The 26587-nt window shown below is 38.1% G+C and overlaps 1 protein-coding gene across 2 annotated transcripts; it reads left to right on the plus strand.

Annotated features, from left to right (window-relative positions):
* Positions 1-39: 39 nt before the first annotated feature.
* Erlec1 (endoplasmic reticulum lectin 1) lies at positions 40-26587 on the plus strand. Of its 2 annotated transcripts, none has more exons than XM_057771542.1 (14): positions 40-379; positions 10153-10257; positions 11473-11553; positions 12093-12170; positions 12284-12347; positions 12948-12979; positions 14798-15021; positions 15115-15244; positions 17265-17426; positions 18076-18135; positions 20014-20138; positions 22560-22637; positions 22829-22904; positions 25741-26587. In XM_057771542.1, exons 1-14 carry the CDS (start codon positions 218-220, stop codon positions 25810-25812), a joined length of 1449 nt encoding a protein of 482 aa, XP_057627525.1. In that variant the 5' UTR covers positions 40-217; the 3' UTR covers positions 25813-26587. The 2 variants fall into 2 exon arrangements, with proteins under 2 accessions (XP_057627525.1, XP_057627526.1); XM_057771543.1 differs by lacking the exon at positions 40-379 and adding an exon at positions 7784-7859.

Raw genomic sequence — 26587 nt, forward strand, 5'->3', positions numbered from 1 at the left:
TGTTGATGTGCTGCGTGCCCCGGAAGCGGTGGCCCGAGGCCCTTGTGGGGGCGGAGGCGGCGTTGCCCAGCTCTCCGGAAGGAGACGTGGCGGCGGTTGGGTCTCCTACCTCGAGGACGCTTTGTGGTCCCGCCGCCGCCTCCTTCTCCTCCTCCTCCACCTGTTCTCCAACGGTAGAGGAGGTTGTGACGGCGGCTGGAGGACGCGGCGACGGAGGATGGAGGAAGGAGGCGGCGGCGTGCGTAGCCTGGTCCCCGGAGGGCCGCTGTTGCTGGTCCTGTGCGGTCTCCTGGAGGCGTCCGGTGGCGGCCGGGCGCTGCCCCGGCTCAGCGACGACATCCCTTTCCGCGTCAACTGGCCCGGCACCGAGTTCTCTCTGGTCAGTGCCTTCGCTAGCCGCAGCCACCTCCCCTCTTCCCGGCACGAAGCATTCAGCCCAGTCCTCAGTTTTCCTAGTTTTTCCTTCTAGGTCTTTTTTTTTTTTTTAAATCTTCCCCAAGCCGAAGTGTCCCGTTCGTTATAATTCATTGATTCATTCAGCACACTGTGTGGATGTGCCCTCCATACTAAAAACTTGGAGATCCAGCGATCGCTTTCCCTCCCTCCTTTAAATTCCTTTGCAGGAGACCTGGCTGCCCAACAGCCCCACTCTGTCGAGGAAGTCTTAGAAATACGACCATACCAGCCTACCCACACAGCCCTCCAGCAGACACGAGCCCCGTCTCTGTTCATTCTTTCTCACCAATACACACTTAGAAACAAGCGTCTGTGGATGTTTTCCCACCGAAGGCATTCGAGAGGGCTGTTTGGCTTGGAAGACGTTAGTGAACTTGTATGTGGAATACGACTGGCTGTGCAGAATACCTTAGATGTTTTAATGTATTCCGACTGCTCTTTAAAACCCTAGAAAGTGAAATTTTTTTTTTAAGGATCTTATTATCTTTTTATTAATCGTGTGTATTGTGTGAAAGGGATGCTGTGCACTTGAGTACCTGGGCCGGTGGTTGCCAGTGCTGGGAACTACACTCAGTTCTCTACAAGGAGTAATGCCCCTTCTTAATTGCTGCACCATCTCTCCAGCCCTTGAATGTGAGATTTTATACGTTGCGGAATTATATGCATAGTTCTATGTGTAAATAATCTCACAAGAGTGAAAATTCTGTTTGAGAGAGTATAGTGTTGAAAAATCTTATCCATATAGAGCTACTGCGGAATTTTATCATAAAAGGTGATTTTGAGGGCTGAAAAGATAGCTCGGCAGTTACACACACTGCTTTTCCAGAGGCTCCAAGTTTGATTCCCAGCCCCCAAATGCGCCCTCACGACATCTCCAGGAGATGCAGTGCTCTTGGTCATCTGTCCACTGCACGCTTGTGTATAACTGCACATATACACATATTTAAAGAGAAGAATAAAATCTTTCTTTGAATTGTGCTCTTAACAATACCTTAGTCTCATTTATCTCAGATTGAAATCCTAGCAAAAGCAGAGGTTTTCTGTTTTGTTTTTTAATTACATTCCAATTCCTATGATGCCAAGACAATATGTACCAAGTTAGACACCAAAAGTTTAGGTCAGTGGCAGAGCACCACAAAATTACTAAGTTATGTTATTACCATCACCACATCGCTTTCTCTTTACCTTGGGTTTTACTTATGCTGTATTTTATACTCCATTTTTTTCTCTACCTTTTTGTTACATTCTGACCATATTCTTGAATTTAAGTAAACATTCCTCTGGAAAGTCAGGACTATTTTGTGTTAATGCATGATCTACACTGATAATTTCTTTTTATTTTTATTTTCACTGATCTCCAGTGTATGTATTTATACAGTCTATACACTTGTATAAAATATTACAGGCCTGAGGAGATGTCGGCAAAATCTAAGGTGAACATACTTGAAGATTTGGGAGTTTTAGGCTATTTGTTTATTTACTTTTCTTTTTGTTTAGTATGAATTATTTTGAGAAAAATCTAGATACTTTCTCTGAATTTGGGAAAGAGACATATCTTTGTACAAAAGTAAGTTTTCAATAGTTGATCTTTGAAAGTTTTAAATAGTTCTGTAATCTTAACACTTCCCTTTCATGATTTATTTAATGAAAATAACTGCCCTCTTCACAGAGTTCCTGGTTATTTTTATGGGTCAATGGTTGGACAATTGTAAATAAGTCAGCGTCTGTGTGAACTAAGATAAAGCCTTTTGTCTAACATTCAAAATTGGCAGATGCTGAATTAAAATATCTCTTTTTTTTTTTTTTTCTTAAGCTTTAATTGCTTTTTTTCCTGTTATTGAGGCACGGTCTCATTTTGTTTGCTTACGTTTTGAGGATATCCTCTGCCTTAGCTTCCCAAGACCTGGGATCAGATTATAGGCGTGCACTACCATAACTGACTCTTCTAGTAGTTTATACCTCTAAAATATCTCTAGATAAAAATGATTAAAATTATACTGGTAAAAACTAAATTATAGCTCATGATCCTTATAAATTACTCACTGGTCCAGCAAAGTTTTTACTATTGCATCCACTGTATTGAAAACTAGTCAGGAGGTGGTGGTTCATAACCTTTAATTCCAGTACTCTGGAGGCAGAGGTGGGCAGATCTCTAAGTTCGAGGCCAACTTGGTCTGCATAGCAAGTTCTGGGCCAAACAGGGCTATGTAGTTAGACCCTTCCTTGAATAAATAAGTAAAGTCTTTGGATAAACTAAAAATAATTATCTTTCAAGCAGGATATAGTGGCACACTCCCCTAATGCCAATATTTGATAGGTAGAGACAAAAGGATCAGAAGTTCAAGGCTAGCTTAGTTCCTTGTCTATATAGCAAGTTTGAAGCTAGCTTGAGAACCTGATTCCAGAAAGTAAATACAGTTTGTCCCCACAACACTTAAGCTTCAAATATTTGATTATCTTATCACCTATAATGGCCTTGTTTAAGTGTCCTTGGCCCTTTATGTATGTATGTATATATATATATATATATATATATATATATATATAGTAATCTTTAGAATATATATTAATAAAGGTTGACTCAAATATGTTAAAACAGTAACAAGCATATACCTATGGAGCCAACCTGCTTATTATCTCTGAGCTCTGCTCCAGGTAGCTAGATTAAATTGTTTAAGCTTTGACCCCAGAGTCCTTTTCTGTAAAAATGAGTGTAATGCTTTATTGGAGGATGAATGAATTAATAAATGCAAAGTAATTACAAGAAGATACTTGGTTCTACATGTTTGCATGTTCATATAGTCAACTTCTGTGTCTATGGATTCACTCAGTCTAACATCAGGACTCTCAAGAGGAAGGATGGTAGCATATCCCTATAATCCCAACACTCAGGAGGCTGAGGCAGAAGGATTGCTGAGTTCAAAGGTACCCTAGCCTGCACAGTGAGTTCAGGCAAGACCAACACGCAGTATCTAGCAAAACCTTGGCAACAATTTAGGAGGCAAAGACAGGAAGATCTCTGAGTTCAAGGCCAGCCAGGTCTATACAGCAAGTTCCACAATAACTAGGGCTGCAGAAAGAAACCCTGGGGAAGCCGGGCGGTGGTGGCGCACGCCTTTAATCCCAGCACTTGGGAGGCAGAGGCAGGCGGATCTCTGAGTTCGAGGCCAGCCTGGTCTACAAGAGCTAGTCCCGGGACAGGCACCAAAGCTACAGAGAAACCCTGCCTCGAAAAACCAAAAAAAAAAAAAAAAAAGAAACCCTGGGGAAAAAATAAAACAGAGACAGATCCTGGGTTTCAAGCTGAAGATGAGGAAAGCAAAGCGGCCTACCTCTGACTCTAACCTCAGACAGAAATGGGCAAACCTGCCTCTAGGAATCCTCAGACTGAGACTGGTCTCCTGTCTGATATTCCTATTTAGTGCTGGGATTAAAGACATGCACCACCACTGTCCAGCCTCTATGGCTAACTAGTTTGACTGCTGGGATTAAAGGTGTGTGCCCCCACTGTCTGGCCTGTATGACTGAGTAGTATGGCTACTTTGCATTTTGATCATCGGGCAAGCTTTACTTATTAAAACACAAATACTGTACCACTCTCATTCCCCTTTATTATCTAAAATAAAAGGGAAGACTATACCTAATATAAGAAAAACTATGCAATGAGTACAATAACTATATACAATATGTACAGGCAATAAATACATCAACAATGTCTAGTCCATTTGCATTTGACAAATTAAGAGAAAATGCTCCATATCATTCCTATATTGATGAGCCCAAAAGGTTGTACTTAATTCACTTTCTATTCTAATTTGCATTGTCAAATTATCTTTTAATGTCTCTCAACCTTTTATACTTTATACCTCTTCAGTGAGCTTCTTTTCTGAGTCTGGTAAACAAGGAAAACTATAACTATAAAGTCTTCAACTCCCTCAGAGATCTGAAAAGGAAATATTAACCGAGTAAGCAGGGAATGCAAGCAAACGCCTTCCAAAAAACTGTGAGGAATGGCAGAAACAGCTGACTGCCTGGACAGTCACCCGTAGTTCCTCTGCGACGTTGGGGCACCCATCTTCAGCCTACAGGCCTAGAATATTGAACAGACCATGCTGTGATGCAGGATATTCTGAAGAAGCCTTATCTCAACAATGTTTGGCAGTCACTCTTTTGTGTCCTTGTCTATTAGGACAGCATACTGCCAGCAGTCGAGGCAGGGCAGTTTCTTCCCAGTGGCTTATTTTTGCCATAAACTCCATGTGGAGTTTCATTGATATCCATTATCTCCTTTGAAGTAGATTGTTGTTACCAGGAGCAGACTTGTCTCATGGTCAAAAAAAAAAAAAAAAAAGAGCCCATGTTATTAAAACATTTTAAATACTATATTCTGTAAACCTCTGAAGTGGTTAAAGACATCCTGTCTATTTAAAGTATATCTCAGTGTGACCTTGAGAACATACCTAACATCACTACAAGTTTAATTGTACTAGGTGACTAATTACTTACCTGCATTTCCTTATTGTCCTAAACAGTTGATAATAATAACTTTCAAGAACTAGAAATTTGCATTACGTTGTTAAATAAGCTGCATAGATACAATACTTTGAAACAAGACTAGAAATGTATGTACAGTGTGTTCCAACAAGATTAATATCAAATTTGTTTCAATATACAAAATTTGTATACAATATACAAAAGTCCAATCCAATGTAAAATATTTAAAATAATTAGTAATTTCTTTTTAAAAGTAGATTCAATAATCTACCTTTTTATCTTATATCTGTATCCCCTTTTTATTTTTCAAAACAAGAACTCTGACTCTAATCTCTATTGTTGAGCTTTACCCTTCACTGTAACCAATAAAAACTTGTCACTAACTCCCCTAAAAAATGATAAATATCCATAGCCCATTGAACAACCAAAAACCACCAACCCCACCTATTGGGAATTTGGGCATTGTATTCTTAAATGTACATCCTGCTGTCTGGGGGCCATGCTATTTTTGTGGAATCCTAAAAAGAAAAATTTGGGTTAATTGTCAAGTCCTGGGAGAGGAAGCTGTGTCATTTTTGTTCAGTCTCAGCACAATGGGACAGTGCAGGGCTTGTCTCTAGTCCTGGCTAGAGTCGTCTGTGAGGCTGGACCGTCTCAGCTCGCCACCTCAGAATTGTTCTGAGCAGTTCATAGTCCAAAACTGATCTTTACATGATATTTTTCAATGTGGTGGTGTTATAGTTATGGAGGAATTGTTGTGAGGCACCATCCTTCTTTTGGAGACTTCAAAGATCACTTTTAGGTGTGCTCATGGTTCACTGCAGAAAACTGATAGAGACTCAAGTCTGAATTCATCTACAGAAAGGTAGATGAAACCTTTTTCTAGAATTAGTACTCTATATGACCATTAATATGACAAAAACTGTTAGCTGTTTCTTTTTTTTTTTTTTTTTTTTTTTTTTTTTGGTTTTTCGAGACAGGGTTTCTCTGTGGTTTTGGAGCCTGTCCTGGAACTAGCTCTTGTAGACCAGGCTGGTCTCGAACTCACAGAGATCCGCCTGCCTCTGCCTCCCAAGTGCTGGTATTAAAGGCGTGCACCACCACCGCCCAGCTGTTAGCTGTTTCTGTGGGTTTCCCCACATGGTCTTGGCCCATTTGTTCGTAATACTGTTCCTGCCTCTATGGCTGGACTCCAGAAATCTGACCCAGTGCTTAGCTGTGGATCTCTGCATCTGCTTCCATCAATTACAGGATGAAAGTTCTATGATGACAATTAAGGTAGCCATAGATCTGATTACAGGGGAAGGGCAGTTCAGGCACCCTCTCCACTATTGCTCACATTCTTAGATGGGGTCATCCTTGTGGATTCCTGGGAATTTTCCTAGTGCATGGTTTCTCCCTAACCCAATTATGGCTCCCTCTTTCAAGGTATCTCTTTCCTTGCTCTCCTTCTCTGTCCTTCCCACAACTCAACTTTCCTGATCCCTCATATTTGCCTCCCCACTCCCCTACCACCCTCCCGTATCCCCTACATTACCACTTCAGTAAAGAGATCTTGTCTACTTCCCCTTCCCAGGGGAAGTGGAGGATCCATATATGTCTGTCTTAGGGTCTTCCTTGTTTCATGGCTTCTTTAGGGTTATGGATTGTAGACTGGTTGTCCTTGTTTCATTCCTAATATCCACATATGCGTGAATACATACCGTGTTTGTCTTTCTGCCTCTGGGTTACCCCACTCAGGATGTTTTTTTCTAGTTCCATCTATTTTCCTATAGATTGCAAGATGTCATTGGTTTTTTGCTGATGAGTAGTACTCCATTGTGTAAATGTACCACATTTCCTTTATCCATCCTTAGGTTGAGAGGCACCTAGGTTGCTTCTAGGTTCTGGCTATTACAAATAACACTGTTATAAACATAGCTGAGCAAATGTCCTTGAGGTATGAATGTGCATCCTTTGGGTATATGCCCAAGAGTTGTATTGCTGAGTTTTGAGGTAGACTGATTCGCAGTTTTCTGAGATGCCACCATACTGTTTTCCAAAGTGGCTGTACAAGTTCGAACTCCCACCAGCAATGGAGAAGTGTTCCCCTTACTCCAAATCCTCTTGAGCACAAGCTATCATTGATGTTTTTGACCTTAACCATTCTGACAGGTGTAAGGTGTATTTCAGAGTTGTGATTTGCATTTTCCTGATGGCTGAGGATGTTGAGCAGTTCCTTAAGTGACTTTTAGCCATTTGAGATTCCTCTGTTGATAATTCTCTGTTTAGATCTGTACCCCATTTTTAATTGGATTATTTGATATTTTAATGTCTAGTTTCTTGAGTTCTTTGTATATTTTGGAGATCAGCCCTCTGTCTAATGTGGTGTTAGTGAAGATTTTTGTCCATTCTGTAGGATGTCGTTTGTCTTGTTGACTGTGTCTTTTGCCTTACAGAAGCTTCTCAGTTCCATTTATTAATTGTCAATTTCAGTGTCTGAACGACCAATGCCATATTCAGGAATTGGTCTCCTGTGCCAATGGATTCAAGGCTACTTCCCAGTTTCTTTTCTATGAGGTTCAGTGTAGCTGGATTTATGTGTAGGTCTTTGATTTATTTGGAATTGAGTTTTGTACATGGGCATAGATATGGATCTATTTGCATTCTTCTACATGTTGACATCTAGTTATGCCAGCACCATTTGTTGAATTTGCTTTAGTTTTTCCATTGGATAATTTTAGCTTCTTTGTCAAAATCAGGTATGTGGATTAATATCCGGGTCTTTGATTTGATTCCTTTGATCCACGTGTCTGTCTTTATGCCTGTAGACAGCAAAAATACTCAAGAAAATACTGCCAAAGTGAATCCAAGAACACATCAGAAAAATCATCCACCATGATCAAGTAGACTTCATCCCAGAGATGCAGGTATTGTTCAACATATGAAAATTCATCACTGTAATCCACCATATGAACAAATTGAAAGAAAATAAAACACTTGGTTGACTCATTAGATGCTGAATAAGCCTTTGATAAAATCTAACACCCCTTCATGATAAAGATCTTAGAGAAATTAGGGATACAAGGAACATACCTAAACATAATAAAAACAATGTATAGCAAGCCAACAGCCAACATCAAACTAAATGGAGAGAAAACCAAAGTGATTCCACAAAAATCAGGAACAAAACAATGCTGTCTACTCTGTCCATATCTACTTAATATAGTACTCAGTATTCATAGTTCTATCTAGAGCAATAAGACAACAAAAGAAGGTCAAGGGGATACAAATTGGAAAAATGAAGAAGTCAAACTTTGGCCATTTGCAGATGATATGATAATTTACATAAGTGACCTGAAAAATTCTACCAGGAACTCCTACAGGTGATAAACACCTTCAGTAATTTGGTAGGATACAAGATTAGCTCAAAAATATCAGTGACCTCCTATATACAGATGATAAATGGGCTGAGAAAGAAATCAGAGAAACATCATCCTTCAAAATAGCCGCAAACAACATGAAATGTCTTGGGGTAACTAGCCAAGCAACTGAAAGACCTGTATGACAAGAACTTTAAGTCTTTAAAGAAAGAAATTAAAGAAGATATCAGAAAATGGAAAGATCTCCCAAGCTCATGGATAGGTAAAATCAACATAGTAAAAGAGGGAAATTTTACAAAAAGCAGTCTACAAATTCAATGCAATCTACATCAAAATCCTAGCACAATTCTTCACAGACCTTGAAAGAACAATACTCAACTTCATATGGAAAAACAAAAAACCCAGGATAGCCAAAACAATCCTGTACAATAAAGGAACTTCCGGAGGCATCACCATCCCTGACTTCAAGCACTACTATAGACCTGTATTGAAAACAGATTGGTATTGGCACAAAAACAGACAGGTGGACCAATGGAGTCTATTTGATCTTTCTATAACTGCCTGTCCTGTAGGATTGTGTGGTATACCTATAATGAGCTTTATATTAGAATAATCAAAAAGCTGTTTCATTTTCTTAGAGACATATTTTAGAGCTTTGTCTGTCTTTATTTGTACAGATATACCCACAATGGTCATAACTTCTGGCAATTGTGTGATTATCCAATCAGATTTTTCCAAACTCAAAGCATTTTCCCATTGAAACCTGAATAGTATCAATGGTATGGTGTACATATTTTAGTTTTCCAAATTTTACTAAATGGAACACATCCATCTGCCAGATTTCATTCTTTGGAGTACCTTTTGGGTTACTTCCTGCAGGTAGTGGTGTTTGGTTGTATAAAGAACAAGTAGGAACATTTACTTATAATTTTCTTGACTTGTTGCCACGTGATGGAAAAATCTTTTTAGAAACTTTTGCTATTGGCACGATGTTTCTTTTATGAAATTCTGAGGCCTTCAGCACGTTTCCAATCAATAATTGATCAGTTTCTGCATTGCCTTGTGCTACAGGACCTGTCAAACCTGTATGGGGTCAGCTGTGTGTTACATATATGGGATGATTCCTATTCCTGATTGTATCTTGTAACTGAAAAAATAATAAAGTCAATTCTGTATCATCTGGTATAAATTCAGTGGTTTCAGTATGCAAAATAACTCTGTATATTGTCAGTCAGCAACTATTTGTTGCTGACTCAAATATATATGTTGAGAGGTTCCTTAAAATCCCTTAGTACCATAAGAATAGCATGTAATTCTGACTTTTCGAAAGAGTACAGGTTTTTGAAATATGACCTGGTGGTTCTCTGTATTTCTTCCCTGTCTGTTGTGATGTCCCCCTTTTCATTTCTGATTTTGTTAATTTGGATCTTCTCTCTCTGCCTTTTGGTTAGTTTGGATAAAGGTTTGTCTATTTGGATAAAGGTTTGTCTATTTTGTTGATTTTTCTCAAAGAACCAACTCTGTCTCATTGATTCTTTGTATTGTTTTCATTTTGTTGATTTCAGCTCTCAATTTGATTATTTTCTGCTGTCTAGGTTCTCTTAGGTAGCAGAGGCAGGCACATCTCTGAGTTCCTGGTTAACAGAGCTAGTTCCAGGATAGCTAGGGCTATTAACACAGAGAAACCCTGTCTTTAAAAATGAATACAAAAACAAAACAAAACAAATCTTCCATTGAAAAAATAAATTGATTTGAGGAACCTTTGTTCTAACTAGTACTGAATTTATTCAATGTAATACACTTTAACTGAAAAAAAATGTAATTTTTATTCTGTTTCTAGCCTACAACTGGAGTTTTGTATAAAGAAGATAATTATGTCATCATGACAACTCCAGATAAAGAAAAATACAAATGTATACTTCCTCTTGTGACGAGTGGGGATGAGGTACGTTTTTTTATACCTACTTGCTGATTCCTTTCACCAAATATAGGTATTTTACAACCCTATAGTCATGTACCTTAAAATCGAGTAACAAGATTATCAATAACCTTATAGCATAAATATATTAATCCCTTATTCTGTTTTCTTTGATTTGGGGCTTCATTTTGGAAAAAATTAACAGCCTGCTAGTTATGGTGGTTCAAATCTATAATCTCAACACTCAGGAGACTGAGGCAAAAGGATTGTCATGAGTTTAAAGATAGCCTGTCCTACATTGTGAGACCTTGTCTAAAATTACAAAAATGGAGGGGATTAGTTATTGATGTTTTGAATAAAAAGCTAACTCTGTATTTGTTTTCCTTTATACAAATGATGGTTTTCAAGCACAATATAATATTTCAATGTAAACATAGTGTTTTCATAAATAATTTCTTATAATAAATAATTCTCTAGGTACCTTATGTTTTCTCACTACCTTAGCTCATGCCCTTTTCTCTCTCCTAAAATGCCCTAACTGCCTCTTATCCATCCTTCAAGGCAATGACTTCTTTCAAGATGAAACAGGAGAGGCAGCATGGTAAAATGGAAAGGACAGCAGCCTAGGAGCCAGGAGGCTGAGGTATAGGCTACAGTTAGCTGTGGGTCCCTGGGCAGACTTGAAACTCAGTTCCCCAACTTAATGAATTTTAGCCGTTTCTCGTGGTCTGTAAAGTGGAACAGTAAAGTCAGTGCTTTTCTTAAGTTTTGTTAAGCTGAAATCTATGCAAGGTAGCTGTTCCATACTGCTCTAAAACCCTTAGAAACAAAATGTGCCCACACAACCACACCAGTGGTTCAAGTCTGAAGTATTAAAATATGTAGGAAACTGAAAGCACCTTTCCACGACAGAACCATTCTAAAACTTCCATAGTTAGAATTTGGGGGGATACAGGCAATCAAAAATTCTGAAATAAGTTTACAAAGATTGTCTAGAAAACTTATACTTAAAAACCTTTTTTAAAAAAAGAATGAATACTATGGAAGATTATTCTATGGCTTCATATTTTATACTTCAGTTCATTTGAAAGAAGTGACATACCATAGGATCTTATTAAAGATGTTGACTTATTTTCTCTTTTATTTCCAAGCATTTGTGATTTAACCAATGAATTAATAACCAAACAGCAGAGTTGGATGAAGTTTCAAAAAAAATGTATGTTAAACTCCAGTTTTTTTTAGGAAGAAGAAAAGGATTACAAAGGCCCCAATCCAAGAGAGCTTTTGGAACCACTATTTAAACAGAGCAGTTGCTCCTACAGAGTACGTATTTTATATACATCTTAAAGTAAGTGTCTAGTAGCCAGTAGATCCTTAAAATGGCTTTTCATCCTGCTGTATTATGGTATGGTACATTTTAAGTTAGGTACAAATCTTGCTGCTTGCTAGTATGATCTTCATTTAAATTCTTGTACGTACAGTAGATAGTACACTGATATCAAAATGTCAGGCACTAGAAAACTTTGGATGTTTTTAGTTCAAAAGGCAAGCTTTCTTACATGATAGAATCATAAAATGCTAATTGCTAATTTTTAAGCTATGTAGAAAAGAAGCCAGATAGTTATTATACATGCAGACACATTATAGCTCTATTTCAGCCACATAATCGTCATACAGAGCCAATTATTAGAATCCAAATACACTTCAGAAGTTTTGCCATTTTGTGTGGCATGATTATAAATGTCACTTCATAAAAATTTATTCCAGATTTGAGGGAGAATCTGCCCATCTGCTAAAAATTTCAAGTAAAATTCAATTGATTATATGACTTTTGTGTATTTAAAAACATATGTCTTTCTTAGATTGAATCTTACTGGACGTATGAAGTATGTCACGGGAAACATATTCGACAGTACCATGAAGAAAAAGAAACTGGCCAAGTATGTTTTCCTTGAAATATAAAATATGAAATAAATTCATAATGATATTGATAGTTTTTAAGTTGTAGCTAAAGAAATATGTTTGTAAAATACTGTATTTTTTTTTAATGTAGAAAGTAAATATTCATGAATACTATCTTGGGAATATGTTGGCTAAGAATCTGCTGTCTGAAAAAGGTTAGTCTCTAAAAGTGATGATAGTACTACTGGGTTTTGGTTTAACATTTAAGTTCTAATTGAAGTTTAAATCCAGGCGTGGTGGTACAGGACTGTGAGCCTAGGATTCAATGCCATTCTCTTTACATAGTAAGGCCTACTTAGGCAACATGAAATGACTCCGAAAAAGAAAAAGAAAGATAGAAATATCCCTGGATATTATGTTTTGTATGCATTATTATTATTACAGCTATTTCTTTAATGTATGGACATGTGTCACTGCATGCACGAAAGAGTCGGAGGAAAACTGCTGGGAATTGCTTCTCTCCTTTCTCCTTGTCATTCCCAGGAATCACACTTGGGTCTTTCATAGACACTCATTTTGCAAACACTAACTTTCAAATAGAAGGGCAGGTCTGAGAAGAGGGAGTTTAAACACCTAGCACATGAGACCCTGGCTCCAGTACCCAGCAACTCCCACCTAAAAAAGCAGAGAGATAAAAACCTTGTTTTGTCTTCTTTAGAAAGAAGTTTAAAGTTAAGTTAAAACTGATTAATTTGTACCATATAGATGTGATGTTTATTTTGTATGTTCACCTTTTTCTTGTATTGCTTCCACAGAACGAGAAGAAGAAAAAGAAAAGTTAAATGAGGCAAGTGATGTATTAATTTTTCATACTTCATTGTTAGGTATGACTAAGTGACAGAGCTAGACATATGTTCTTGGTATAATGCCTCAAAGAAGTGAATCAAATGAACTTCACAGTTTATGACAGCTGGTTTTTCTGTGACGGAGTCAGAGAGACACCATGTAGCTGCCAAAAGAGAAGGATGCCTACTAGTAGTAGGCCACAGTCTTGTAGCGATACACAGATGAATAAAAATGGGTTAATTTAAGATGTAAGAGTTAGTTAATAAGAAACCTGAGCTAATAGTCCAAGCAGTGCTGTAATTAATATGTTTTCTGTGTGATTATTTGGGGCTGAGAAGTTGGGAAATGAACACACACTCTCTGCCTATAATTGCCAACTGAGCATGATGATAGTTTACACCTTTAACTCCAGCATTCAGGAGTCAGAAGCAGACAAATCTCTGTGAGCCTGCTCTACATACCTAGTTCTAGGCCGTCTGGGCTGTATACACAAGGGAGACCCTGTCTCAGAAAATAAATAATGCTGTGATCCTTCTATTTACTTTTAAAATAATACACAAATAAACTGTCAGCTGATCCTGCTGACACAGGGCTGTCGTCCCAGCATCTTGGGAGACTGAGACAGGAGAATCACAAATTCAGGGACTTCCTGGCCTAACTGCCTTCCACATGGTAGGAGAGAACTAGATCCTGAAAGCTGTTCTCTGACTTCCATACACAGAGAGAGCACATGTGCCATGTATGCAAATACATAAAAGTAATGTCAAAAATTAACAAGGAAGAGTGAAGCTATAGCCCACTAGTAGAACACTGTCAAGCATGTACAACACCCTAAACTCAACTACTAAAAGAATAATAATATTAATTACTTGTCTGGGAAACGCCGTGATACCAGTCATCACTTTAGTGCATAGCACTGGTGCTTTCCATGTAGCATTAGAAACAGTGGTAATAACATTTTTAGTGCTTGTTCCTCTTCTATGAATGTAACAGATAAATTGCATGTGTAAATAGCAAGCTACCTGCCTATATGGGCTTTAAAAATAGAGGCTAAGAGTAGAAACTATCTTATATCTCTGTGCAGTGCAAAGCTGCCATGCATATACATGTAGTAGGTACTTAATATATGTCCATCAAATGATGACTCAGAATAGTATTATGTAAAAGGAGCAATTCCTGTACTTCAAAGAATGCCTCTGCTTTCTTTTCTTCCTTTGTACTGTTTGCTCTACTTGGAAATCAGCCTTAAAACTTATAGAATCTGAATTATGAACAACATTCTCTACGAGGTTAGAGAAGAAAGAGCTAAGCAGACCACTATAGTAAATATTTTTTTAGTTTATTTCTTTAACACTCTTGACAATAACTCATATCAATCCTGTGTTTGTACTCCTGACTTAAATGTACATTGACTTAATATTTTAATTTTAGCATCAAATAATTCATTCTGTATTATACTATCCCTAAATACACATCTGTTCACAAACTTAAGAATAAGAACATTAGGGCTGACTTAAAAGAAAGTACAGACATTTTCATCTTCTGTTTACAAATAAAATGTAGTTTTCTTTCAGAATAAATACTTCCCCCATCGTCAAACCCACCTCAAATTTTTTTTTTTTTTTTTTGGGTTTTTCGAGACAGGGTTTCTCTGTGGTTTTGGAGCCTGTCCTGGAACTAGCTCTTGTAGACCAGGCTGGTCTCGAACTCACAGAGATCCGCCTGCCTCTGCCTCCCGAGTGCTGGGATTAAAGGCGTGCGCCACCACCGCCCGGCTCAAATTTCTAATAAAAAATCTGCCTACACTTTTTTTTTTAAGATCCCTACTAAAAATATTGAAGGTCAGATGACACCGTACTATCCTGTGGGAATGGGCAATGGTACACCTTGTAGTCTGAAACAGAACCGACCCAGATCAAGCACTGTGATGTACATATGCCATCCTGAATCTAAGCATGAAATCCTTTCAGTAGCTGAAGTTACCACTTGTGAATATGAAGTTGTCATTTTGACACCACTCTTGTGCAGTCATCCTAAATACAGGTACAATGTTCATTCAGTATTCTAAACATACAGCACACATGCGCTTTAAAGCATTCACGTTTAGCCTTAATGCTTTTTTTCCCTTCTGAATAGGTTCAGAGCCTCTCCTGTGAATGATATATTCTGCCAATCACTGCCAGGATCTCCCTTTAAACCCCTCACACTAAGACAGTTGGAGCAGCAAGAAGAGATACTAAGGGTGCCATTTAGGAGAAATAAAGAGGTATGAGGGTTAACTAATTATAGCTTCTCAGTGCTTCCTTTTCCATGTTTCAGAACCTGTATCAATGTGTTATTTCTGTAGCATTATAATGGCATTTATTTTATTGACTTCAAATTTTTAATTCTAATTATTTGAATAATTTCAATTCTTTTTCTTGCGCTTTTAACAATTATACTTTTCAGAAATTGTAACATTCTCATACAATTACATAATTTCTAAAAGTTTTATATAGATGTATTTTATTTGTATGCATATATGTGAATGCCTACATGTATATACATGTGCAATGTGTGTACCTGGTAGCTATGGAGGCCAGAAGAGAGTCTGATCCCCTGGAAACTGCAGTTACAATTGTAAGCTGCCTTGTGAGTTGTGGAAGCCAAGCCCAGGTCCTCTGCAAGAGTAGCAGGTGTTTTAATTGCTGATCTGTCTCTCCAGTCTCACACATATTTTCTAAGTTTAACATTCTATTAAATTTCTAAGTAGTTGTTCCAATTAAGCTTTAAAAAAAAGAGCCGCCCTAGCTCCAGCTGTTAGCATTTTACACTTCAGCCTGTTGTTCTCTAACCACCTCTGTGTATTGCTGTTCGTCTGGCTGTGGGGCATGACCACATAGGTTTCTTCAGTTATATCGCACTCATCATTTTTTCAGTTATTTCAGAACCCTTATCTTCCCCACTGTTTTTGTTTGTTTGTTTTGTTTTGTTCTTTAATTTTGAGACAAGGTGTTTCTGTAACCCTAGCTATCCTGGAACTCAGTATGTAGACCAAAGTGGCTCGAACTCAGAGATCTGCCTCCTGTGTGCAAGGATTAAAATCATGTTCCATTGCGCCTCATTTTCCCACTGCTTTTAAAGTACTGTGCTTACAGCAAGAATAGTCACAGTGTACAAAACAAACTATTCTCTATCCAGTTGACCCAAAAAAAGAGACCTAAGTGTTGTTTTGTTTGTTTGTTGTATTTTGAGGCATGGTCTCACTTTGTAGCCTTGGGTAGCCTGAGTGGCTCGCTTGCTCGCTCTCTCCTTCTCCGTCTCTCTACCCCCATGTGCAAGTGCACACCTTTACTCAGTACCTACAAGACAACATCCAGACCTCTTAGCTATAGTTTTCCAGCATAAAAAAATACTTGATCTCTTTAGTTTTAAATATTACAGCCCTACATATTTCCCCTGATGAGTCTTTTCTTCAAATCCTTATGCATATATGCACACAAACACATAGCATATACTTAAGTCGCATCACAAATTTTTCATGTTTCTTGGCTGACTCAACAATGTTCTCTTGGTAAAATATCCACATTGCGGTTCTTTGTCAAAGTCAGCTTCATCTACCCCTTCCTTTATGAGTCTTTAGTTCTGGGTGCCCTTATTACTTTGTATTTACTCTAGTGAATTACAGGTTCCTCCAGAGCAACAACCAGATTCAGCTACATTTGAGTAATTGTAACTGCTGATCCTATTTATTCCCAACCAGCTCCTTTTCACCCTGCTTGTTACCTTAGCTTTACCCTTAATGACTTCTACAAAATTAGATGTAAGGATGGAAAACTTAGTTAAGAATCGAAGTGCTTACCAAAAGGAAGACAAGAAGCAGACGAGAAGTGGAAATTTTCCTTATGTGTGCCAGAGAATTATCATACTTGTTACTTGAGGCTGTAACTAACATTTGTCTTGACTCTTCTCTATTGTCACAAAGTCCACTTTCTTAAAACCTTAACAATAAGTGGAAATTTTTCTGTTAAATGTTAAAGTAATAACCATTTGTAACTATAAAACATGTCATGAGGGGGCTGGAGAGATGGCTCAGCGGTTAAGAGCATTGCCTGCTCTTCCAAAGGTCCTGAGTTCAATTCCCAGCAACCACATGGTGACTCACAACCATCTGCAATGAGGTTTGGTGCCCTCTTCTGGCCTGCAGGCATACAGACAGAACATTGTATACATAATAAAAATTAAAAAAAAATAAAAATAAAAAAAAAATGTCATGAAAGCTCATAACCACATCTGGGTAACTTTAGGAAGAATTGCCATCTACAAAAGAAGAGAGATTTCCAGCCATCCACAAACCTATTGCTGTTGGCTCTCAACCAATGCTCACCGTTGGAACAACCCATATATCCAAGCTGACAGATGACCAGCTCATAAAGGAGTTCCTTAGTGGCTCCTACTGCTTTCATGGGGTAAGAAAGTGAAACTATAGCTTAGATATTTATCTTGCAACCTTGTGTGTGGCAGTTACCTAACCATAGTCATTGGAAGAACTGAACAGAAGTGTCTGCAGAGAAGTGCAGGATCCTGCCATCTCCAATGGGTATTGTCTTTCTGTAGTCCCATCCCCCACATATCTACAATCTAATCCACACCCATTATATTCTCTTCATTCATTAAAACTTGACTTCCTATGACCATTATGTATGAGTTGATTCTTAGATGGACATCAGTGATTTCTTTCTCACATTTTAGTTATGAGACAGCCACAATTCAAACTTGGCCTAAGCTTAAAAGGTAATGTTTTGCTTCTTGCTGTTAAAGCCAGTGTAAATACACTCAAAGGTGAAAATTTTATCTTTGGTGTCTTGTGAAAGAGTTAATTCTAGAGTTAATTTGTTTTCCTTTTAATGAATTTTTATTGTCTTTTTCTGTAATTTTGGAGACAAGGACTCAACTTATAGCCCTGGATGGCCTGAAACTCACTGTGTAGACCAGGTGTCATGTTTTGTTTTTGTTAGACTATTGATTTTATAAAAAATTATGTATTATCCCACTATCAAGTGGTATTGTTACAGCAGTCTTCCTTCTCTCTGAATAACTTCTGTTTCTTTCCTTTAGGGTGTTGGTTGGTGGAAATATGAATTCTGCTATGGCAAACATGTACATCAATATCATGAGGTATAGAATAGCATTTATGTTGTTCTACCCCGGAATAGATCTAGGTTGTTTATTTGTTTTGCAGTGCTCAAACCCAGGACCTCATAGATCAAGTACTCTTAAATTGAACTGCATCAGCAGCCTTGGATTAAAGTCTTTAAAGTCTGTGACAGACTGGTGATTTGGCTCAGCAGTTAAGAACGTACTGCTCAGCCAGGGGGTGGTGGTGCATGCCTTTAATTCCTGCCTCTGCTCAATCATCCCATTCCTTCATTCTTATCCCCTATTCCCTCCCTTCTACTGCCACCCTCCCTGCCCCCAAGTGTACCCAGGAAATCTTAACTCTTTCCCCTTCCTAGGGTGATTTGTGCATCCCTCTTAGGGTTGTCCTTGTTATTCAAACTGGATAACTTAACATGAAAAGAAAGTAGATTTTACATTTTTAGAGGTTAAATCTGACAAGGGCCTTCTGGCTGCTTTGTCTAATGACACAAACCAAGAGGAAGAAAGACAGAGAGAGATTGAGAGCTATAAAGATGATTTGGTGATTAAGAGCAATAACTGCTCTTCCAAAGGGTTCGATTCCCAGCACCACATGGTCACTTACAACCATCTGGAACTAGTCCCAGAAAATCCAACATCCTGTTCTGGTCACATGGGCTTCGGGCATGAATGTGGTACACAGACATACATGTAAGCAAGATACCCATACACATACAATTAATGAATAAATTGATTTTTCTAGGATAGAAAGGATGGGAACTTTAACAACCTCTTATAAAGATACAGTACTCAAGACTTATATATCCTCCCTTAGGTTCTACTTCCCCACATTGTAATTCTAGGAATTGGGTTTACAACACATGTTTTGGGAGGGTGGATTCAAGGCAAGCAGAGATACAGTTGAGAAGCACAGCAGTATTCAAGGCAAGCAGAGATACAGTGGAGAAGCACAGCCGTATCTGAGGCAAGCAGAGATACAGTGGAGAAGCACAGCAGTATCCGAGGCAAGCAGAGACACAGTGGAGAAGCACAGCAGTATCCGAGGCAAGCAGAGACACAGTGGAGAAGCACAGCAGTATCCGAGGCAAGCAGAGACACAGTGGAGAAGCACAGCAGTATCCGAGGCAAGCAGAGACACAGTGGAGAAGCACAGCAGTAGTGCTAGGGCTGCAACCTGATGCTCAGGTCCTGGTTTGGTGTCTCTTTCTCAAAACAGCATAGTAGTATGTATGTGATGTATGAAATAGGTATGACCAATTAAGTTTTTGGTTGAGGTGTTGGCAGTGAACATATTAGAGAACAATCCAAAGAGAAAGGGTCTGGCAGAATGGTTGAGCACATGACAGAACTTGCTGCCGAAGTCTGAAGACTGAGTTTGAGCCCCAGATCCTGTGGTGGAAGGAAAGAACCAACTTCCAAGAGCTGTTCTCTCCTACCTCCACAGCACTGCAAATGCATGTGCCTTCAGTTATGTATATACCCTGCACACATACAATGATGATAAATAATTTTTAAAAGAAGGATCTAAAAAAAGCATCCCCAGGAAAGAATCGATACGACAGATAGGAAAGGGAAACGATACTGATTACCAAGTTACTCCATCTGGAGCTAGGCTAACTAGAAATGACATTATTCAGAGAAACAAAATAAAGATCATTTCAATTTGTTTCCTGATCTTGACTGACATCATCGCATCATTATCCAGTGAATGGATGAAGACGGGGACTGGGGATTATAGTCGTCTCTCTTTGCTCCTGTCAAACATGCATTACCGCAAACACCATCAGTCTCAAACAGCCGCTCAAACGGTGAAGGAACCCTGAGCACGCCTACTCACATGCCCACACATAGAAAGGGGAATGTAATTTTAAAATTTAGTATTTTTCTAAATACTAGGACAAAGACAATGGGAAAACCTCTGTGGTTGTGGGGACATGGAACCAAGAAGAGCATGTTGAATGGGCTAAGAAAAACACGGCTAGAGCATATCATCTTCAAGACGACGGCACCCAGACAGTCAGGTAAAGACTATTTGCCTTTAATATGCAAAATATTGATAAATTAAAATTTTGAATATACAGAGCAGGCAAGGTGCTGAATGTCTTTAATCTCAGCACATGGGAGGTAGAGGTAGGCAGATCTCTGTGAGTATGAGACCAAACTGGTCTACAGTGTGAGTTCCAGGACAGTAAATGCTATGTGGAAAGACCCGCTCTCAAAAAAAAAAAAAAAAAAAAAAAAAATTAAACACACAGGTAACATTTAAGATTTTAGATCAGTGTTATTTTAGGAGACAGCCTTTAGATCCCTTTCCTTTGCGGAAAGAACCCAGGACTAAGATCACAGTAATGAGCTGCGCATCATGCTGCACATTTTGATTTCCAGCTAGGGTTATGCAGAGAGACCTTGTCTCCAAAAATAAAACACCAACCCACAGTATCGGAGTCAGGCAACCTGGGTTCAAATTCTGGCTGGATCTTCAGTAGTAATATTTTGTACAAATCATATAATTTGTAAGCCTTACTTGTCTAATAGTATATCCCAATAAGGCCATGAGGACATTTAAGTAAAATAACCTAGCCTAGTAATAACATTCACTAACCTCCCTGCTGCCTTCAACAGTGATAGTGGTGTAAGACTGCCATGATAGGGCTGGAGAGGTGCCTTGGGTTAAGAACACTGGCTGTTCTACCAGAGGATGTGGGTTCAATTCCCAGCACCCACATGGAGACTCACTAGTCCCATGGGATCTGATGCCCTCTTCGGGTGTACAGATGTACATGCAGACAAAACACCCAAATACATACATAAATAAATACTAAAAATAAGCAAAAACAAACAAAACACTTTAAGGGGGCTGGAGAGGTGGCTCAGTGGTTAAGAGCACTGGCTGCTCTTCCAGAGGTTCTGAGTTCAGTTCCCAATAACCACATGGTGACTCCCAACCATCTGTAGTGGGATCTGATGTCCTCTTCTGGCATAAAGGTATACATTCAGATAGAGCACTCACACTCACACATAAAATACATAAGTCTTTTTTAAAAATGTTTAAAAAAATAAAGATTGGCAGTGGTGTTAATGACAATGACTTAATTCTTTTTGTATGGTTTTGTTTGATATTTAAGATGTATTTGTTTTTATTTTGTGTGTATGGGTGTTTGCCTGCATGTATGTGTGTGTGCACCATATGCATGCATGTCACCCACAGAGGCCAGAAGAAGGGGTCAGATTCCTTGGAACTGGAGTCACAGACGTTTGTGAGCTGCCACATGGATGCTGGGAATTGAGCCAGATCCTCTGGGAGAACAGTGAATGCTTTCAGCCACTGAGCCATCTCTCCAGCCCCAGCTTTATTCTTTCGTATAGTGATAGAAATTGAGTCCAGGCCTTCATTATTAACCAGCATCCCTGCTAGGCAAGTGCTCTAATGCTGAGCTACCTTGCACTTCAGATAATTACTTGATTCAGTTAGAACTAGGCTCTTCTAAAGCATTTGTTTGTACGTTTTTAACTTGTTAAATATACTTTGTTATTGCCCCCTTATTGCTTAGTTTTTCCGAGCACTGTTCACATACCTTTTGTGCTATGTGGGTATGTTTTATTACTACCAGAAGTAAGTTAACCTTACTACCCAAGAATAATTAACTTCATCTTGTAGTCCCTTATCCAATGAATTTAAAAGATTAATTCTTGTTTATTCTCAAATGTTAAATATTGTTTCTTCCTGGAAGAGATAATATTGAGAAATTACTTTCAAAATAGGCCGACTTTTCAGGCTGATCAGACTCAAATTTAGGAAAATTCAAATAGAGATATTTAAGAGTTGAGTGTGCTAGACATTATTTTAGGCTTATGTTTCCTGAAAAAAAAAAATATAGCTTTTAGCATCATGTGTTCAACATTGGAGCCAAGAATAGTGTGGCTAGAAAACATGAAGCTTCTCTTTGAATATTACTCACTTTGAAAGTTATACTTTGGCAGAGGCTTGCTTTTTTGTCCCATATACGTAATAGTGTTTAATAGGATCAGCTTGATGGAAACAGAAAGGAATAACTGCTAAGTAAATAATATACTGGGCTGGGAAAATGACTAACTTTAAAACTGCATTGCTTTGTTTTGTTTGTTCTGGGTACTTGGTTGAGATAGGATCTTACTGTTTACCCTGCTGACCTCAGGCTCACAGCCGTCCAGCACCCTTATCCTCCCGAGGGCTGGTATTAGAAGTATTTGAGCCACCATACCAACCTCAGGAACTTGAATCTGACCCATATGTAATAAGGACAGCATTAAGAAAGACAGTACAAAGTTTCTTTAATTTGTATTTTCATTATAGAATCTGACTCTGTGGTGTAACCTTCTTACCTACCCTTTACAGCTATTCTAATTAGTAAGGCTAATTATATATATATATTTAATAAAGCCTGTGTGTTTCTCCCACTCAGGATGGTGTCACATTTTTATGGAAATGGAGATATTTGTGATATAACTGACAAACCCAGACAGGTGACTGTAAAACTAAAGTAAGTTGAATCCTTTTATCTACTTTTCATTGACAGAAGTTTTACAATAAGATGTAATAACTAAATAATTATTCAATTGTGTTATTTAAGTTAAATTATTCTGGGTCCATTTAAAGATTTTTAATATCTTGATAAGATAACAAAACTATTTTTATGACATAGGCAATACCTTGACGTGCTCTGTATTTCAGGTGTAAGGAATCCGATTCTCCTCATGCTGTTACTGTGTATATGCTCGAGCCCCACTCCTGCCAGTATATTCTTGGGGTGAGTAAAGTGAAAATCACCAAGAGTTCACTTAGGGTCTAAGTGGGAGAGCACTTGTCCAGAGTGTGGGAGGTCCTGGATTCAATCCCAGTACCACTAAATGAAAATATTTAAATTTTGAACTTACTTGACTTTTTGTGTTAATCTACAAAAGGCATTTAATAGACGTTTTTCTTTTGAGGTATAATTTGCATAAAATGCACAAAGATCTACTCAGTTGGTAGAGTGTTTGCCTAGCATGCGTGAAGTCCTGTGTTCAATTCCTAGTACCATATAAAACCAACTAGGCATGAAAGATCCATCTGTAAACTTAGCGTTTAAGAGGTGGAGGCAGGACGATAAGTTGTTCCTATCATCAACTACATAAGGAGGTCAAGGCAGCTTAGCACACATGAGATCATGTCTCAAAGCACAGATCTTAAATGCTGAGTTTGATATTTAACCATTTTAAATAGCCTTGTAAATAAGGTCTGTCACAACAGGAATTCTCTCATACCCCATCGCCAAAGGATACCCCTTTCTAGTTTCTGATACTATAGATTAGGTGTACTTCATTCGAGATTCCACATGAATGGAGATCCCGTGTGTGCCTGGCTGAGTGTTGAATATGTCAGTACTTCATTCTCTTAGCATTGCCAGATCACATTCTTCTTACACTAACTACGCATGCTTAATCAGTTCTTCTGCAGATGAGCATTTGGTTTGTTTTTCTTTTTTTTCTTTTCTTTTTTTTTTGGTTATGATGAATAAGGCTACTATGAACTGTTTTCACAAGTCTTTCTCTGGTTATGTGTTTTCATTCATTATGGATAAATACCTGTGAGTGGAATTTCTAAATCATATGAGATACATTCTACCAATTGATTCACCAAAATGCTAGTGCCATTTTAATCTACCTACAGTGCATGAGAGTCTAGTTACTCCCTCTGCTCACTAGCTTTATTTCCAGTCTTCTTTGATAGCCACTGTAGCGGGTTCAGTTTACGTTCCTCATACAAAGAATGTATGTATTCTTTTTATGACGTTATTGACGTTCATATACTTTTGTGACACCTTACATCTAACCAGAATTTAATAGAGAAAAAGTTATTCTGATACATATTCAAATGGTTAAGAAGACTTTCTTCAGTATTGTTTTTATCAGTACCAAGACTTAAAAGGAAGGGCATTTGATCAAAATACATTGTATGCATTATTGAAATTTGAGATAAATAAATTACTGCGGTAGCAGAAACAGGTAAAGCTCAAGTCTAAGTAGAGAAGAGACAGTTCAGGATCAGTAGCCAACAAGAGAAAGGAGTGAGCAGAAAATCACAAAGAGACTAAGCAGCCAGAGTGATGAGAAATTGAGTGTGGAGGTTCTCTCTTGGTACAAATGGACTAGGCAGGCCAGAGACAGGGCCCACGACACAGTGAGTCAGAGGTTCAGAGGAGCCTGACTGCTGGTGAAGGAATAGAATCGTTATCAATCTCTTACCCAGTTTCGCAGTTGTTACTTATCTTTTCATGGCTTGATTCTAGGAGTTCAAAAATATTTTAGATACACGCTCTTTGTAATGTACACACCTTTTTCATACTCTGTGGCAGATTCACCTTTTAAAATGTGTTCTTATAAACAAAACTGTATTTTTCTGTATGCTCAGTTTTTTGTTTTTGTTTCTTTTATGGGTACTGGTGTGTGTGTGTGTGTGTCCCCTAAGAAGTTTTTGCTACCTCAGAGTCATGGAAATACCCTCTTAGATTTTTTTCTAAAGACTCTATAATACTAACTTTGATTATGTTCTAAGTGTCCTATTTTCTGTTCTTGTCCTTTGAACTATATATAGCTTCTAGGACTTGTGGGTCCATACAAATTTTAGAAAAATTTTGGCCATTATCTCCTCAAAGATTTTTTTTCTGCCCTATTCCTTTTTTTCTTCTGTTTCTGAAATTCTTATTTATTTATTTATGTTTTTGTTTTTAGAAAAAGGGTTTCTATGTGTTGCCATGGTTGTACTGGAACTAAGTCTGTAGACCAGGCTGTCCTCGAACTCACAAAGATACGCCTATCTCTGCCTCCCAAGTGCTTGGATTGAAGGCATGTGCCACCACCGCCCAGCCTGAAATTCTAATTAAACATATTAATTGGAAATTGTTTCAGAATCTCAGAAACTTCCTTCGATTACACTTCTCCGCTAGCCTACCCCGTGTGTAAATGCGGCTCATTTCTGCTAACTTTCACCAGTTTGACTAAGCACTTCTTTTCTATGTCCGTTTGTGGCTGAGTCCATCTGTGAAACACTTACCATCTCTTTCTATTCCATTGAATTCTTAGGATTCTTTTTCTCTACTTAAATTTTCTCCAGTCACATGTTGTCTACTGTTTTTCCTGGTATGTGTTTGGGTTTTGTTTTGTTTTTTCACAGTTATGACAGCTGACTCATCTTTAAGGTAGTGTTTTCTCTGTCTTTTAAATAGAGCTGGTTATTTTGCCATAATGTTTTTCTGTTCTAGTCAGGTAAACTCCGACTACAAATTCCATACGTTTTCCCATCCTTTCTACCTTGTCTCCATTGGCATATTTACTTAGAAATAAAAAAATATTTTTTTACCTATCTCATATTTTATATGAATGATTAAAAATAATTTTGCAGTTATCTTTATTAATGCTAGGCATCATGGAACCTGTCTATAACCCAACACTCAAGATTACCAAGTGTTCAAAAAAAAAAAAAAAGCCTAATTTTTAGGGAAAATGTTGGGTGGTTTATCCAAATCAAGAACTTGTACAGTTAGCAAATATATTCATTGAGGAGAAGATATGTTAGTTTCTAATGTCATTGCTTTTGTTCTTCAGGTTGAATCTCCAGTAATCTGTAAAATCCTGGATACAGCTGATGAAAATGGACTTCTTTCTCTCCCAAACTAAATTAAAATTGAAGGAAAGAAAGGTGATTGAGAGTCACCACTTCTCCTGACCGTGTCTCATTGTAGAGTCTCATCATTGCGCCCTGTCTGTGGTATCACATGGAAGGACTGGCAACCATGCTGTGAAATACATGTGTATATAAGAGGTTACTGATAAACTTGTAAGGCAGACGCAGTCTCACTTCATTTATTTTGGTGTTATATGAACCGATTTCATTTTGACTTTGCTTGGATAATGTGATTTCAAGATCTGATCCAAGCAGATTAGAGTCTATCCTATTCAGTGTCATAGTCTTGTACTTGTTGAAGTACTTTTAAATAATATACTTATTGTATAAATTACAGCATATATAATGAGCTAATGAAGAGAGAATTTGCTAGGAGAGTGTTTATATGAGAGGCTGTGTAAAATGTGTAAAATTCTAGTGCCTGGAGCCTATCAGCAAATTTCTCGGTGGCAGCTGCTCTATGTCAGGTACTGAACTCGCAGTGGGAACAGAGCAGAGCCTCACAGGTGACCCGACACCACTGTTATCTCAAGAGACTCTTTTCTTAGGACAGCTTGCTCCTCCTCCTTTTATGATTCTTTCTTGTGAGTTTATTACCAGCGTATGTGTCTAGCTGACGGTTGGTATCTTCCCTAGATTAGAACGGCTCATTCTAAAACTCACTGTGCTGCTCTCTGTTGTACCTGCCTGCTGTATATTATAAATCTTACTCATGGATAGTTTACAACACAGTATTTATTTCAGAAAGAATAAAATGTTCATAAGCAG

The sequence above is a fragment of the Chionomys nivalis genome, chromosome 6 (genome assembly GCF_950005125.1).
Source record: "Chionomys nivalis chromosome 6, mChiNiv1.1, whole genome shotgun sequence".
Lineage (NCBI taxonomy): Eukaryota > Metazoa > Chordata > Mammalia > Rodentia > Cricetidae > Chionomys > Chionomys nivalis.

Excerpts from the sequence above, each read along its gene's own strand:
- Erlec1 (XM_057771542.1), top strand. The coding sequence starts at position 218 with ATGGAGGAAGGAGGCGGCGGCGTGCGTAGCCTGGTCCCCGGAGGGCCG. Across the intron at positions 15,245-17,264 it reads CATTTAGGAGAAATAAAGAG|GAAGAATTGCCATCTACAAA; the intron begins GTATGAGGGTTA and ends GGGTAACTTTAG. Across the intron at positions 20,139-22,559 it reads GACGGCACCCAGACAGTCAG|GATGGTGTCACATTTTTATG; the intron begins GTAAAGACTATT and ends TCTCCCACTCAG.